This window comes from Centroberyx affinis, unplaced genomic scaffold (genome assembly GCF_046629955.1).
Source record: "Centroberyx affinis isolate AG114_WGS23_722 - 3 ecotype Tasmania unplaced genomic scaffold, CSIRO-AGI_Caff_v1 ptg002689l_1, whole genome shotgun sequence".
Lineage (NCBI taxonomy): Eukaryota > Metazoa > Chordata > Actinopteri > Beryciformes > Berycidae > Centroberyx > Centroberyx affinis.
The window spans coordinates 288,027-304,728 of NW_027280870.1; the positions used below are offsets into that span (position 1 = coordinate 288,027).

General features: G+C 40.1%; 1 protein-coding gene across 1 annotated transcript; it reads left to right on the forward strand.

Moving 5' to 3' along the window:
• The first annotated feature begins 879 nt into the window (after window positions 1–879).
• Window positions 880–16,068, forward strand: zbtb34 (zinc finger and BTB domain containing 34). The gene is made up of 2 exons (XM_071535331.1): window positions 880–967; window positions 9,208–16,068. The coding sequence occupies exon 2, from the start codon at window positions 9,241–9,243 to the stop codon at window positions 10,765–10,767; it is 1,527 nt and encodes a 508-aa protein (XP_071391432.1). The 5' UTR covers window positions 880–967; window positions 9,208–9,240; the 3' UTR covers window positions 10,768–16,068.
• The last annotated feature ends 634 nt before the right edge of the window (window positions 16,069–16,702 follow it).

Below are 16,702 nucleotides of genomic sequence, written 5' to 3' on the forward strand. Positions count from 1 at the left end.
GATTGGTTGAATTGAATATTTACCTTCTTACTCTAACCCACTCAACCTTTTGAGAACTGTTTATTAAATAATGGAAGGGAGGACTGGGATGAAAGATTTGTTTTATCATCAGTTTAGTCTCTGGCGCCCCTTTGTGGTATCTATAGAGAACTGAGTGAATGCATTTTGAGTTAATGGAAACAATGGATTACGAAACTATAACATGTTCCAACATCTTTTATAACCCACAGGCAAACGGGTGAAGGACTGGCCAAAATGTGATCAAAAATTATATGTTCTTCTATAATATCTTATTCTTAAAAATTGACAACGAAATAGATCCTTCTGATGAGTTTAATGTTGCCCAATGCCGTCAGGGATTTTATGATGACCCAACTCAGCATTTTTGTATGATGAAGCAATTTATTTGTGTAAGATTACAATTTAGGAAAAATTCAAATTAGGAAACTGTAGTATCTACAGTCAATATAGCCTTAAGTCAAAAAGGAAAACTAAACTGATATTCTAGTTTTAATTGGTGAGGATTGAAAATTATTCTCTCGGCCACTGTCAATGTTGTAAAGTGAAAAAGTGTAAAATCATATGAGCAGATGAATATGCGTGTAGACTCATACGTGTAGTCAGGAGATAGGAAAATGAGTATAGGCCTGCCCACTTTATCTGTTGAGAACAATTGGGAGATTTTGTTTAACTGCACTTTACATTGATATTCGTAAGTGCACAGTCCTCCATCGCGTCATCTATTACAAGAACATGATGTCTCAGTACAAAACACTGACAGGAGCATGGGAGGGGCTGCTGCAAAACACACAGATAGAATGAATGCAAAGACCCAAAAGAACACTTCCTGTTGATGAAAAAATTGCAGCAGCAACTGTCTGACACATCTGGACTGGAGAGGGGGGGAGGCCTGGCTGTAGTGTTAGCGAACTACTGGGGGAATGGACAACGTTTGATCTGCAAGACGGTGAGTCCAGAACACTTCAACATTGACTTCACTGATGAGCATAATGTGTTTATTATGTCTGCGCGTCTTTGCACTTGTTGTAAGTAAAAGGGAAACGATTGCCAACGACCGTACGCTAGCAGGCTAGCTAACGCTAGCAACCAATTGCTAGCTAGCGCTAGCCGCTACTTAGCAAGCTGGCTTGCTCGGGATGGTTGCTATCTAGCGTTAACGGTGAACATAATATCTCATATGACAACTGACATATGGGTTGAGCCCGCCTTCGACCTAACAACTCAATAAAAAGAACACATTGTCAAGCTTGTGTAAAATTAAATAAATGTAGCTAAAGCGTAAACTAACCAGATAGGCGCGGATACAACTCGGTCCGAAAGTTAAGCCATTTTTCCGGAATGCTTGCTTGATGCTAGGTTACTGGTAGCTAGCTAACATCGCTAGTGATTAGTTATGTGTTGCTTGATAGTGGGTTTCCCGGCCCTTCGAGACGACGCAAGTCTTGTCCTTCAAGTTACTGTAAAATGACAAATCTAATATGTTAGAGACAACCATCAAATAGCAGTTAGATGTGCTGGTTAGCCAAGCTAGCTGCCGAGCTAGGTAGACCGCCATCAAAACTGACGTTATGGCTGGCTATAAACTTTTAGAAACATGGCATATTTGCTGCCCAGCGTATTGACATTGCACATAATATCAACATTACTTGCTAAATGTTGCCCGCTCGTCCACTTATATGTCCATGCAAGTTGCATGATGACGCCAATGAGGTGAAACGCGACTCTTGATGGATAATGTAGGCTAGGTGTAGCAGAGACTTGCAGTAAATAAGCCCAGTTATGTCCCCAGTTTGGGGATGGGGTGGGAGTGTAGGCCCACATAGGACCCAGTCTGTCTCAGAATTAAACTGTACCCTAATGATTTTGGCAGGGGCTTTGATGTTAGCTGAAAAATGGATAAAGTTGCCACTGATAAACATTGCCTTTGATGATAACCATTGACAATCTTGTAAACTCAGTGATGTTATGGCAGGAAAGGACAAAGTGCAGGGGTATGTCAGGTTGTTCAGTACACCTGGGTTCACCCGGGGCTGTGCTTGTTTTTACCATCAACATTTCTGTGACATCCCATTTCTTTGAAATTTCTGATTCTGGCTGTGTTAAAAATGGCCAGCTACCATACAGCATGCCGTTTTCCTTGGCAATTTCAGTTGGAGCCAGGCTAAATATTTTCACCATAAGGCATGTCAGAACAGAAGGGAGCCAAACCAATTACACCTTTTGCATGAGTAGGCATTATGGCTTTGCACCCGTTCAACCCTGCATTTTTATAGTCCTGGTTCTCTTCAGGATAAGCTGTGAAATTGTATTGGTTTTAACCACCTGCTGAAATCAGCGTTGATTGAGCAATACAAGGCATAGGTGATAGGTAATGTCTGGTGAAAACAGAGTTCTTGTGAGGTCCATCTTGGTAAACTTGTAATACAGACAATGATGGGATATTGTTAGTTTTAACATCATTATGGTGAGTGCATTATAGAGAACATGGCAAAGAAAGACGTTGAATAGACTTGACTAAAGTCTCAGTTTGGTTGGGGCTCAAAGTGTCAGAGGTTACTGAGAAAGTTTTATTTCTCTGCCCAGTGTCTTCAAGTTGCATGGAAGTATGTATATCAGTAACAGTTATTAGGCCATACCCAGCAAATTTGCAATGCCTGATTCTTTCTCAGCTATTTTTGACAACCATTTTTTTTAAATCTAGGCCTTCTTCTAGTTTTGTACTGTGCCATTGTTAAAGAGAAAATCCACCCTAAAACACTTAACATGTTATTTTGTGTCTTGTGCTTTGTTTTGTTTCCTTGTGCTTTATTTTGTCGCATGCTGTATTACATCTTTTTTTGTTTTGTAACTGATTGTTGATTAGTTAGATCTAGGTAGGCTCATTCTCTGTAAAGTCCTTTGAGACATGCTTGTGATGTAGGGCTATATAAATAGACTTGACTTAAACTCTTAAAAAAAACAGCTATAGACGATTTACCTTGCATTTTTGGCCCCATTTTGTTTGGTGGTGTATTTTTATTATTCCCACCAACAACTGGCCAAAAGTAGACAACGTCACGTCACGTCACGTCACGTCACGTCACGTCACGTCATGTCACGTCAACATATTTCCAGAATAGCTACAATAGAGATTAATAGCAGAAAGATTTTCAGCTATTTCAAATGTAAACTTTTTCAACTATCCAAACCATCAAAGGTAAACGTTTGGTTTTGGTGTCAGGGCTAGGGGCGTCCTCCTGCTCCCCTCTACTTGCTGTGACGCTGTTTGACCTAGAGATGTCACGGTTAATTACTGTATCCAACTTTGAAACTCAGGTGACAGTTTTGTCCAAATGAAATTCATTAATACAGTGAAATATTAATTTGCGGGAATTTCTCAGCCAGGGTGCCCCACCTTGGCTATAAAGCACTGAGTGAAACACTTGTGTACAAATTTTAAAGAATATAATGTCTAGACAAACTAGTAAATTAAGTAGTTTGCTTGTGCCGTTATGCTGCTTCTACACCCAGGGCTGCTCCAACTAATGTGATGTGGTATCATCATACTACTAAATATTGTGATGTTGATAATATTGCGGTATGCTATATTATAGGGTAAAAGTGTGCTTCCATGATAACCTTAATTCACTGTCACTCTACGGATTGAAAATAATTCTGTCCTTCAGTTATGAGTTCTGGTCAGGATTTTTTTTAGCTGTATGTGATTTTGCCAGAAGTTAAAGTAAGCTGAGAATGAACATGTGGTTTTGAAAAAGGGTAAAAGAAAATGGGGAGGGCCACTTTCCAGACTTCCACTTACCCTTGTGTTCATCTGACAAGCATGTGAGTAGGCTAAAATGAAATATGAGCATTTCCCCCCCAGTTATATTAACTCTTAACAAATCAAATAGGAGAATAGACCCGTAGGCTAGAAGTACAATATTTAGCGCCGAAAATTGAGCTCCCACTAAGCCTAAGTAATTTTAATAATGCCTGTTATTCTCACACCAACAAAGTTCCTCACATGATACCTTCCCTTTAATGTACCAAAATCTAGGCTATTTTTATCCTGTCTTTTACTATCTGTTTCATATTGCTCTTCCAACCTTTGCTTGTTAAGCAATTTTGGTCTAGTCTGCCCCATAAGCTGTTTTTCAAAATAGGTGAAATGCTGCTGATGTTGAGGAAAGCATTCATTGCTTGCTTGCTGACTTTCATTTTTCCTCTAATGTATTTTTCTTTCTTTCTTTTTTATTGTTTGACTGACATGTCCAAGTTATGGACTTGAGGGCAACTGGTCTAGGTGATGTCTGTCCACCAGGGTTGTGCTGGCCTTATGATTAGCCAAACTACCATAACATACTCACCATCCTTCATACATAGCTAAGTGAAGCAGCTGAGTCAAGTAGGTTTATTACTGGGCAAGGAACTTGAGCCACAAATGGAGTTTTTGAGCTGAGTTTAAGCATTTAAGGTTTTCCCACGTGAGCCATGCATGTGACCCTCACCCAGCATGTGCATCTCAACCACTGAGCATGCATTCTTTGGCTGCCCTTCAACTTGGCTCAGTTCAGTATGCATGATGTTGGCAGACATTACCAGATATGTTTTAGTGTACGTACATGCTAGATTTGAAGGCTGGTAATGGGGGAGTGAAAATAATGTATGCCTCTTTACTATTCTGTCTGTTTTGCTACTTCTTTCCCTCTCCTGTGCCAGGATGAAAACATATGGTTTGTTGGACAGGTGTCTTGGCAAGGCTTGGCAATTGGAGAAAGTGTTTACGTTCTAAAAGTGCTGACAGAGACTCAATGCGCAGAAGATCATGCTGAATTGCCAGCGAGAGGCAGGCAGGGAGGAGGAGGTGTAGTGGGAGAGATGGGAGAGGGGCAGATGGAGTGGGGGGAGAGGAGGGTTAAGCTGGAGAACTCACACAGACTAGGTTTTGTAACATGCCAGTTTGCCTTTATAGGCATAGCACTATACAGTAAGTCACCAGTGCCAGCGCCAGAAAACCTGATTGCCCTGTCCAGGTGTTCAACCTAAGTGTAGTTGAACAAGTTCTGCTGAGTAGGGCTGGGTTCTATTTTGGTTAGGCTAATATTTTATAACCAGCCCAAGTCAGTAAATTATTGTGGAAGAGTAGCATGGCACTATTGGAGCAGCAAGGCCTAGCATGGTGGGATTTGATCTGTCATTTTGCCAAACTGTATTCCACTCAAATCTTAATTTATAACTAATTTGCTAGGAAATAATTTTAATGCAAACAGAGGCAATTAATGTCCAAAGCTGTATGAGATCAACAAGCATTACCCACAATGGAGGAGGAGTTACAAAAGAGGTTGCTTCATTGCTTCATTACTTACTCTCAAGTATTCATCTATATCAAAGTCGCCTTGAAGAAAAGCATTGTAAAAGAGTCTGTTGAAGACCAGGCTAAGGATAGCTTGCTTCATGCTCTCCTGCCAAGCAGAACCAGATTTTCTTCTTTCTCTGCCAAATGCCGCCTATAGACTGTTATGCTTTACCACAGTGAGATAGGATCCTTCCATATCTCTGCAGTCATATAGGGCCTCTGAAAGCTCCTACCGCATGCAGAACACTAAAAAGTACTGTATGTACTGTGATCCAACCACATTGCAATATTACTTTACCTAATGTGTAGAATGCTTTGCATGCCAAACATAGGCTAATCATGTGTGCTGTGTCATCAGTTGTAGGGTGTGGCAATAATCTGTTTTTCTGTGCTTATTTCCTGATCGGCAACCATGCCAAATGAACAAATGAGTATGACATGAAGGGCAAATTGGTGTGGAATTGCATTTTCAAATAATTCCTTTTTGGTTTTTTTTACTGTTGAAAAATTTTATTACACATCATGCGATTATCCCTTCCCACACAATCAAAGCTGTTGAGTCATTTCCTTAATTTTTCGGAATTTTCTAAAACCCATCTCTTAATATACACCTCATCTCCTTTAGTGCTCTCCCTCCCTCTTCAGCTTGCACCTGACCCGGTTCTTGTCGTGTCACCCCAAGAAAACCAAAAAGTTTTCATAGCTCCTTTTGCACTTTCTGTAAGTCAGTCTGGATAACAGCGTCTGCTAAATGGTTGAAATATAAATGTAAATGAACCACATTGAAAACAACTTATAGTGAAATCTGTGTTCCGCAAATGAATGGCTCATTTTACTTATCACTAGGGCTGCAACTAACGATTATTTTCATTGTCGATTAATCTGTTGATTATTTTCTCGATTAATCGATTAGTTGTTTGGTCTATAAAATGTCAGAAAATGGTGAATAATGTCGATCAGTGTTTCCCAAAGCCCAAGATGACGTCCTCAAATGTCTTGTTTTGTCCACAACCCAAAGATATTCAGTTTACTGTCATAGAGGAGTAAAGAAACCAGAAAATATTCACATTTAAGAAGCTGGAATCAAAGAATTTTGACTTATTTTTCTTAAAAAATTACTCAAACCGATTAATCGATTATCAAAATAGTTGGCGATTAATTTAATAGTTGACAACTAATCGATTAATCGATTAATCGTTGCAGCTCTACTTATCACCACAACAAAATTTGATGCAAAATTTCCAAAGAGATGTTAATCATTTCCTTCACTATCACTTTGATGACAGAGCAGGTTATTCATTGAAGAGAATCATATGGCCCAAATGCCAGCTCCTCCTTAAAAGATGGCATGGAAGAGACTTGTCTGAGCTGTTAAAATCTCTCTTTAATATTTAGGAGGAATAATGTGGATTTTTTAGCCTACTCCCTGGATCATAGCCTACACTGAGCTTTTTTTTTATTGCAGTTTTAAGTTACCAGTTTTGCTGTGGTGCAACAGATTTTTTTTGTTCTTGATCTTGCGAACTCTCAACACAAGAGGTTGACTGATCCTAAAATGGATGGACTATCTAATGTTTTGCATGCCATCTCAAAACTTGGATGAGGCTACTGTTATCCTTGACAGTCATTCCTTTGGCAAATTACTGTGAAATTGCCCAGCTGCTGGATCTTATTTCCAATCCACATTTCCCAGATTGGACTCTTGTTCTCTTAGGAGAGTCAGTATAGTCAGCCTTATAGGCCTATGTCTGGCTTATGTAAGATTGTGAATGGATCACTGAATTCAGTCGTATGCACAATTACATGTAGGATTTCAGTCTGGATAGCCTAAATGGTGTATCATTTAGATTGCCGTGCATAGGCATTTCTTTAAGTAGCCTATTTCTTTCTTGCTTCCTTCCCTCCTGAAAAGAAGTGGATGTTCTCTTATGTCAAAGATTGATAAAGCTCAAGGCTCAAACTAGTCCATACTGTCTGTCAAATACATACAGTATTTTCTCAGGCTAGTGTGAACATGAAGTGCTGTGTTTGTAATGCACTCAATGTTGGCGTACTTTAGGTACAGGATTTCAGATTGCTCATATAACATAGCTAGTAAGCGTGTCTCTGTTTTACCTAGCCATTTTTCAGCAATTTTGAGAACTTTCAAATTGAATTTGAGATCAGCAATTTATAGACTGGAAAGAGGAAGGCTCAAATTGTACAATTCTTTGACTTTAGACAACACAATGGACCTCATGCAAGAACATTTTCGTATTCTTATCTTAAATTTCTCTTACTTTTTTCGTGAGGTGGACTCCTACGAGTGTGCCACGTCAGATTCACCAAACGCTCATATCTTCAGAAAACTGTCGTAAATGACCTGCGTAAACATGATGAATTCCACCTGTTCTAAATGAACGCGCGTTCATGAGAATTGTGAATTTGCATAATTGACGCCCCAATAATGCCATATAAGGTTAGGCGTCCGGCCCATATGTCGGGAAGCTTCATTCATAAAACTGACAGGAAGACTGAGGAGAAGTCTACCAGCTCTGAGATTGAAGTCCTACTATTAGAAATAAGTCAACCAAAGCCTATAATATTTAATATAATTCAATAGTGGAATCAAAGGCCCTGCTAAAGCCAAGGAATGGGGAAAAATAACTCTGTGCGTTCCCTTGTGATAAACAACTATAGTATTCCTATACATTTTAGATGAACACTAAATAAACATCACAACAAAGCTATAATTCCCTATAGGAATATTATAGTGATACTACAGAAGACAAAAATACCATGATATGGTCACTATAAACTCACTATTGAGTACCACAGACACTCTAAGTCCCTATCGGAGTATTATAGGAATATTATAGGACTATAGTGATTTGTCATTAGGGCACCGTCACAGAAATAAAAAAAGAAATGGCTTGACATGAAATTAGATGCAAAAAGCAAGGCAATCCATGTCTGCAACAGGAGGGCCAGGAGGAATTCTCCGTTACACAGACAGATGAAAGAATACGCCTATACCTGCCATAATTGGCGATATAGCAGTGTCAGGTGTTCAGCGATGTCGCCCTGGACAGCGACTTGCACCTCAACCTGGTGAGACCTAAATTTAGATTCACTTGCACTTACCCACATTAAAGTTATCAACTGGAGTAAAATAGCCTATAAATCAGATTTATCTCCCTCTATAATGTATTTCCCCCAATACAATCTAACCTTGCCTTTGTCTCATCTGAGTGTTTGTCAAATAACCTGGCAATTATTAGTGTTTTTTGTTTTCTCTTTGTATTGAAAATGTCTTCAAAGTGACAGAGATACAATCCATTAGTCAACAACAAAGGTTTTTTTGCTTTGGAGTACGACAGGTTGATTGTACGTGACTCGTACGACAGGTCTGGACCACTCGTACATTTTGTTCGTACCTAAGAGAAAATTCTAAATACGAGAAAATTGGTGAATGCGGCAAGTTCTCTTAAATCGCTCGTACGAGTGATTTAAGAACAAATCTGTTCGTACGAGTGGTTCTTGCATGAGGCCCATTGTCTCTTGAAAATGGACTTCCATTTCTTCCCTGGCAACCCATCTCAAACATGCTTCTCTAGGCCTAGGGAAGGCTATAGCTTTTAGTTAACTGTGCATAAGACCTGATGAAAATGCAGCAAATTTAAATGCATGGTCAAGTAACTCAGTTTCTTCTGCTCATTCATTCAATTTTGGCAAATAATAAATAGGACTTTAAAGAGTAATCTTGTTGCCACACTTGAAAAGGCTTGTAACCTACCTAAGATTAGACCCTTGAGGTTATTGTTTCAAAGCCTAACTGTATTCTGTTTTTTTTTCTTTTCTTTTTCCATCAGGCTGTCGACAAACTGGAGAGATATATCCGAGACATGGACGACGGCAGCAGCTACATAGAGTTTGACGTGCCGGAGTTCAGCAACACCGTTCTGAGCCAACTCAATGAGCTGCGGCTGCAGGGGAAACTGTGTGACATTATTGTTCACATCCAGGGCCAGCCATTTCGAGCCCACAAGGCTGTGCTGGCGGCCAGTTCGCCCTACTTCCGAGACCACTCGGCTCTCAGCACGATGAGTGGCCTCTCCATCTCGGTCATCAAAAGCCCTGAGGTGTTTGAGCAGCTTCTCACCTTCTGCTACACAGGCCACATATCTCTGCAGCTCAAGGATGTCATCAGCTTCCTCACTGCTGCCAGCTTCCTGCAGATGCAGGCCATTATTGACAAGTGCACCCAAATCCTGGAGAGCATCCACTCCAAGATCAGCATCCCAATCAGCGTCGGCAGCCCCGAGGAGGGCTCTCAGGCCAGCCGCAATGGGGTCAATGACAGCAACCTCTTTGTCAACCCTACCCAGATCTCCCCCCCTTACTACTCCCGGCAGAATCAGGCAAGCAACGTGGATGCACGCTCTGACCTGGCAGGAAAAGGCTTGGGCCGAGTGCGACAGCAAGAGGAAGGCCAGTCGGACCGTGGCAGCAGCGATAGTGTGTCAGAGCAGGAAGCTCCCATGGAGGGAGAAACGGAGCAAGTGGAACTGATTGGAAAAGACGGGCAAGTGACAGATGTGCACGTGAAGGTAGAGAAGATCGACAGGCCCACTTACTCAGACAGCTCCTCAGCCGGTGATGATGGCTACCACACAGAGATGGTAGATGGAGAACAGGTGTTAGCTGTCAGTGTGGGCTCTTATGGTCCTGTCATCCAGTCTGCTGGCTACTCTTACTCAGGGCTGTCCTCCCCCTGCTTTGTCAGCCTCAGTGGCTCCAGTCCCTCCCACTCCATGCTCAGTGGCTTCAGAGGTGGGCGAGCCAGGGCAAAGCGTCCTGTGGCCATCCCAGCAGGGGTGCTGAGTCACATCAAACCAGGCTCAGATGAGAGTGAGCCAGTGGGACCGGCAGGTTTGGAGAATGATGTGCGAGAGCGGAGTCTGCGGAGCCAGTGGTACCCCTACAACGAGAGACTCATTTGCATCTACTGCGGAAAGACCTTCAATCAGAAAGGCAGCCTGGACCGCCACATGCGCCTGCACATGGGAATCACCCCATTTGTTTGCAAATTCTGTGGCAAGAAGTACACAAGGAAAGACCAGCTGGAGTACCACATCCGTGGCCACACGGACAATAAGCCCTTCCACTGCCAGATCTGTGGCAAATGCTTCCCCTTTCAGGGCACCCTTAACCAGCACCTGAGGAAGAAGCACATGGGAGCATCAGAGGGCAGCAATCATATGGACTCTCCAGAGAGGACAGAGGGGAGCTCAGGTCAGAAGGACCCAGAGGATACCTCCGAGGGGATGGCCTTTGAGGCACAATATGCGGAGGAGGCACCAGCCAATGATATGGAAGAGAGTTCTAAGTGCAGTCCGGAGGAGGCTCAAGCATCCAGATGTGATTTTTAGGTCCTGCTTCAGGTTAAGGAAGCTTTAAGAAATGTTTATTTCAATTCAAACTTAAAGGACTTTTTTCTTTTTGAATCAGCTCCCTCAACTTGGAACATACCTTGCATCGAGGGCTTCTGTCAATTTTGTGAAAGTCAATTCTTGAACGCAATGAGCAAATGGGTGCTTTTTAGAATTTTGATTCTTTCAAAGGAAAGGGAGTAACAACTTACTATTTTTGAGGAGGTCCCAATAATCAAGACCCCTGTTTGTTTTCTCTTTTTTAATCTTTCCATGTTTTTTAAAACATATTTACAGAGTTATATAGGCATGTTGCAATAATTGATAATGTGAAAGCTCTGGTAAGATGCTTGTCATATCACCTTTTTACCTGACCTGTTTTTGCACATGTGGCCATAGGAGGTCACTTACTCACAAGGAATGATTTTTCTGCCAGTGCAAAGCTTCGTGTGACATATCCGTTCAATACCTCATGATGCAACTACATACTCATAACAGACAGTATTTTAACTTTAATGAAACTCCACCAGGTTCTACCTCATAGCCAAGAACCTACCCGGAACAGATGTTTTCACCGTTCAGAATCCGTTATAGGTTTTATGTATCTCATTGCCAAACCCTGTAAAGAACATTCTCTCAACACAAAGCCTTGATACTTAAGTGAAATATTCCTTGCTGATTGTATGGATTATGGACGAAGTCCTTGTCAAATGTTTCATGGTCAGCCAGGTTAAATTGTTAACAAAGAAGGTGCTATGTTAGGAGTGCGTTAAAATCGCTAGCTTACTTGTGTGTTTGTTTTTGGCAAATGCAGAGAATAGAGTAAGAGAATAGCCCTATATACATTCAAGACATGATTTCTGCTGTCTCTTACCAAGTTCTAGTTTGTTTTGCAAAACACTTAAGGATTTTATCTCTCATGATCACTACTGGAGATCTCACTCTGTTGGCCAAGGTGTGGTTTTAGATTCATCCATGGAATGGATGAATTATCCTCATACAGTGAAGTCATTTGTATTGTTCTATACTCTGATGGCAGTTTTATACTGAATTATTGTATGTGTAACTTGTTTTGTCTGGAGGTAGGCTTCTAGGTTAATACTCAGTGCATCTAACAGAGACAGAGTACTCTTCATTAGCTCAGCACAGTAGGAACAGCTCTGGATCTGTTCACGAAATCAATATAGTATACTACTCTGAATAATATGCAAACGGAAAGAACAAAGGAATCTCAGCCATCTTGACATGGTATTTCTTTTCTTCACCATTTGATAAGAGCTATTGGTTTGTTCCCTTGCTTTCATTCTGTCCTGCCTTTTATGATGGAACACTTGATCTGTGATCTTTGTTCTCTGCATCGGAGGTTGTCAAATGCAGACTTGGAACATGTTTTCCTCATTTGTCAATCCTACTTTATGGTATTGACCTAGATGTGGTATAGCTAGATTAAAGCTAGGAGGTAAAGGATTTTATAGGTAGCTGGTGATCCAAAGTATTGGTGCACTTTGCGGAGTTAGGGATTGGCTTGGGTGCTGACCAAGTGAAAAAAATGTGCTCATCTCTCTCTCTGTCTTAAATCTGAAGCAGCAGTAGTAGTGGTGGCACCGTAATATTGGAATGAAAAACTAATTCTGACACTGTTTCACAACAGTGATTTTTCTTCTGGGTTAAAAGTCAGTAATGCTTGATGCGGGCATAGATGAGACTCTGCAGTCACATGGATGCTATTGGCTACAAGTCATGCATATGACAACATTGTATTTTATCTATTCTATTTGAACCATAGGTAACAGGGATGGGTATGTTGGCTAGTTATTATATAGAGACTTGCTTTTATTTCCATTGTGCTTTAAAATAATCTGTATTCACAGTAAATACATAAAAATGACACTTAGGAGGCCAGATTGATTATCCTATCATAGCATTGCCCTTGTGCAAATTTAAAGCACAGCTGGGTGGTCCCTTTTATCCTGTCCTGCTTTCTTATTTGCCATCCAGCTGTTTAATGCCTTTTTTGAGGAACGCCTACTATATGCTTTTATTTTTTCCCATCCAGTCCATGCCTAATTTGTGTCCTTTCACTTAATTGAGTTTGATTATTTTACAATGTTCTTATTATAATTTTTAATTTTGTGTGTTGTTTTGTGGGAAGATATGGTTTTTTGTTGATTCTATGTCTTATGTTACGTCAACAGTGCAGTCCTTTTTTCCAATGAATGTGCGCTCATGGTCTTGGTTCACTCATGTTAACATAACCCAAAATGTAGGGAATTTTGCAAGAATCAGTATAGCTAGCTCTTCGTTATCTTTTTGTGTACGTATTTCTTTATGTAAACACAGTTTTGATTATCATCACCCAAAGTCAGTCACACTATACAATACCTTTTGTCTGAATGTTTTGTTGTTTTATTTTTGTCAGCTGCTGATGTGATGTTCAGGTTTGACAGCAGATTTGACCTCACCAAAATCAGTCACTGACAAATTTTGAATCTGCTCACGGTGATTCTATCCCCGCATCCAGAAGAAAAGAGGAAATGCAAAGCGTCTTGCAATATTGTCAATAATTGTTTGAGAATAATAGGTACAAACTGCTAAAAAAAACATTGTGCCAAGAGTTCACACCAAAGACTTAATCTAATAGGTGATTTTTAACAGTAATTTCTTGACTGTCTTATATAATTGAATGGTTATCAAGAAGCAAGGGGTCTTAATTTAATGTAGGCCTATTTCCCATTTTCTGATCACAGCTATTTGCAAGGAATGTACTTTTCCCCTGCTTACAACAATCACTTGTCTAAAATATGAACAAGTTGCTAAGAAGGCATTAAGCAGCTAAGTTATTATAAGTAACATAGTTAATTAAGCCATAAAAAGATGATAATATTAAAGTTGTGCAATAGGTATTGTAATTGTTTAAAGCCAGTGTATACAAAAGAAAGAATTCTTCACAAAAAGTGGCATCTTAAACTTAGTGCCTTGCCACAAGCTTTATATCTTAGACTCTGGCACTTAGACTTCTGTGCCTCGTTCCTTTTTAAATGCATTGAATAGAGAGATTAGAATGAAATATGGCTACATTGTTTATTCTAAAGTGATATTGAGAATGAGTAGAAATTAATTCATGTTATTCTTGTCCATTTTGATCGCCTTTCACTTGAAGTCCTACCCCTATTTCTCTTCATCATTTGATTCATTTTTTTCATGGGATGGACAGTTAATTTAAGGTAATATGGTTGTATAGCAACTAATTACAATCAAATGAGGCAGACCTGTTCCCTGCATCCCTTTGTCCCATGTTCAGAGACTGTTTGTATACTGTATCCTTCCTCTCTAAGCACTGAGGACAATCTAAGTAATGTACTTTAGTTACAGGCGTTTCAATGATGAGAAGAGATGCGTGAGAAATACAAATCTACTTCCTCTCCACATTTCTTTTGGAGCATCTGGCCAGGGAACAGCTGCTTGAGTATTTAGCAGACTCTAAACAGAAAATTTGTGGAGCAAAAAAAAAAAAAAAGCAAAAAAAAAAAGCCAAGCTTGCCCTGATATACTGTAGCTGAATTGCACGTCGCTCACCCACAAAATTGTATAAAAATGCCAATGGCTATTTTTGTAACTTAACATAAGTTCTCTTGTATTTGTGTCATCCAGCATGCACTTACAATTATCAGTCGATAATACATACCAATTCCATTGGGGAATTCTAGTTAATCACTCTAGTTACCCTTAAGGGACTCAGTTGTAACGGCCTCAATCACTTTGGTAAGGACCTTTTCCCCTTAAATGGTGCTTTTAGACTAGTCAGGTTATTTATTGATTTTTTTGTTTGTTTTTAAATCTTATTAAATGAGTATACCAGTCCATATATTCATCATAGGTGAACAGAGGGGAAATTTGTTTTAGTGCTTTTTATGAACTATAGTTACTAATACCATAATATTCACCTACAGAACCACCTGAACTTGACACACTCAAATCGACTCTTTGTTCCAAACTTTTGAGAGAAACAGGAGATGCATTATGGGCCACAAGTAATCAAAAGGAAGTGTTTACAGGGAAGGCTGTCAGACTACTTTTTGAATTTGCAGCTCGTCCTATTCCTTTTATAATAAACTCACTTCAGGTAGTTTACGAACACTGATACAGGCTTAGAAAAAAATCTTAAGTCTTCCATAGCTTTTCTGTCAGTTTCTGTCCACTGTGTATTATACAAAAGCAATAACCTTTTTAAAAGCGGTGTATTGGGATCATCAAGCCTATTGAAATATTGGCCTGTCGTATATCAAACAACTGAATGTCAAGGAGCTGTCGAATTGAAGTAGGACCAGGACAATTTGATATTGATTTATTTTTTATATGTTTCTGAAACTTTGGACAGGTTGACTTCCTCCTCAGAAAAAAAAACTGGTGTTGCTTGCTGGTATTCTAAATGCTCATCAAAATCCTATGACAGTCAGTGAACTGCAACTCAATAACTGAGCGTGTGGTTCAGTCATCAACTCAATGGCACTGGTCAGAGTTGCACCTCCAGCTGTGTCAAATAATGAAAGGGATTTTGGGCTGTATAGCCACTGTTTGGGAGTGGCTATTTGTTTTCATGTTCCGGTTCAATGGTCTCCCCTACCCCCTCAGGCACCGAGACTGTAGATTCAGTTGGGCAGCATCAGAGGGGAAGTGGCCACAGCCGGTTTGAAAAATGTTCAGTCTGGCCATTGTCCCCTTTCTGTCCAACTCCCTAAGCTCTACACTCTCAGGTCTCTGGCTCTCATGTATTTGGTGACAAGGCAAAAAAAAACCTAGAACTCAGGGTATATAGTGTTAAAAAGTGGTCTCACTGGGCATACAGCTTATGTCCATAGTATAAATGTGCACTTCTCTTCAGGTGGGGAAACAAGTCCTCAGTCAGTGGTTCCCAAACATTCTGCCTCAAGGTCTCACTGAGCCCATGTTTTCCACAGAGCTGAAGCTTGAGGAATACCGGAGACCATGAATTTAACCATGAACGCAGATCTGCCCGCCTCCTAATTTGTCCACTCTACACACAACCTCACAACCCAACTGTGAACCTCAGAACTCTACTGTTTTGTACAACTATGAAGTAAATGAAGCTAGCTAGAGCTGATGTTGTATCTATTGCCATTTATGAATTTATTTTATAGCATGAAATGAAATATATTTATTCAAATTATATATTTTACTCATAATCATTCTGTGCTGCTTTATTTTGGTTCTTAAGCTTGTAAATTGCTTTTTTATGATACAAAAAATGTCAATAGAATAATGCGTTTGTTTGTAAAATAAAGACGCTGATTTGGCTCTAATTTTGTCTTTTTTGTGTCTCTTGCCCACACCAGTGGACGTTTTTGTATTATTATTTTTACATGCGCCTGAGAACTCAGCAAATCAATCAAATCAGGTCAATGTCTGGTCTGGGTACGGGGAAGAAGGGAGCATAAGTTCAAGTGAGTAAAGTCGATGGACAGAAGCTACTCAGTCACTTGCAATGTTCTGTAGGCCAAACACACCGGCATAAGAAGGTGTAACATAACAGTGATAAATAGTCAAAATGTGACAGATATGTGTTGGCAGCACTATTATGGGCTCCATTTAACACCCACCAACAGTGAGACACATTGCTCTGGACCACTGCTCACTTTATTTTTATTTATTTACATATATATAAATGACAAATGACCAGATTTTACAGATTGTGCAAGTGGGGTTACAAAGAGTTCATCTCACCTTAAAATTTCTATTTTTATCGTCTGTTGGTGACATGACATTCACATTGTATGAAGCCCATCTGGAGGGAGAGGTCATGAATTGTCTGTGGGTGTGTGTATAACGTTGTGCCACCAGAGGGAGCTAGACAATAAGAAATATAGTAGAGGCTTAAAAGCTCTGATCCAGAGCTCATTTAAACACATAAAATGAA

What these genes read in the sequence shown, in the direction of transcription:
- zbtb34 (XM_071535331.1), top strand. Translation starts at nt 9,241, where the DNA reads ATGGACGACGGCAGCAGCTACATAGAGTTTGACGTGCCGGAGTTCAGC.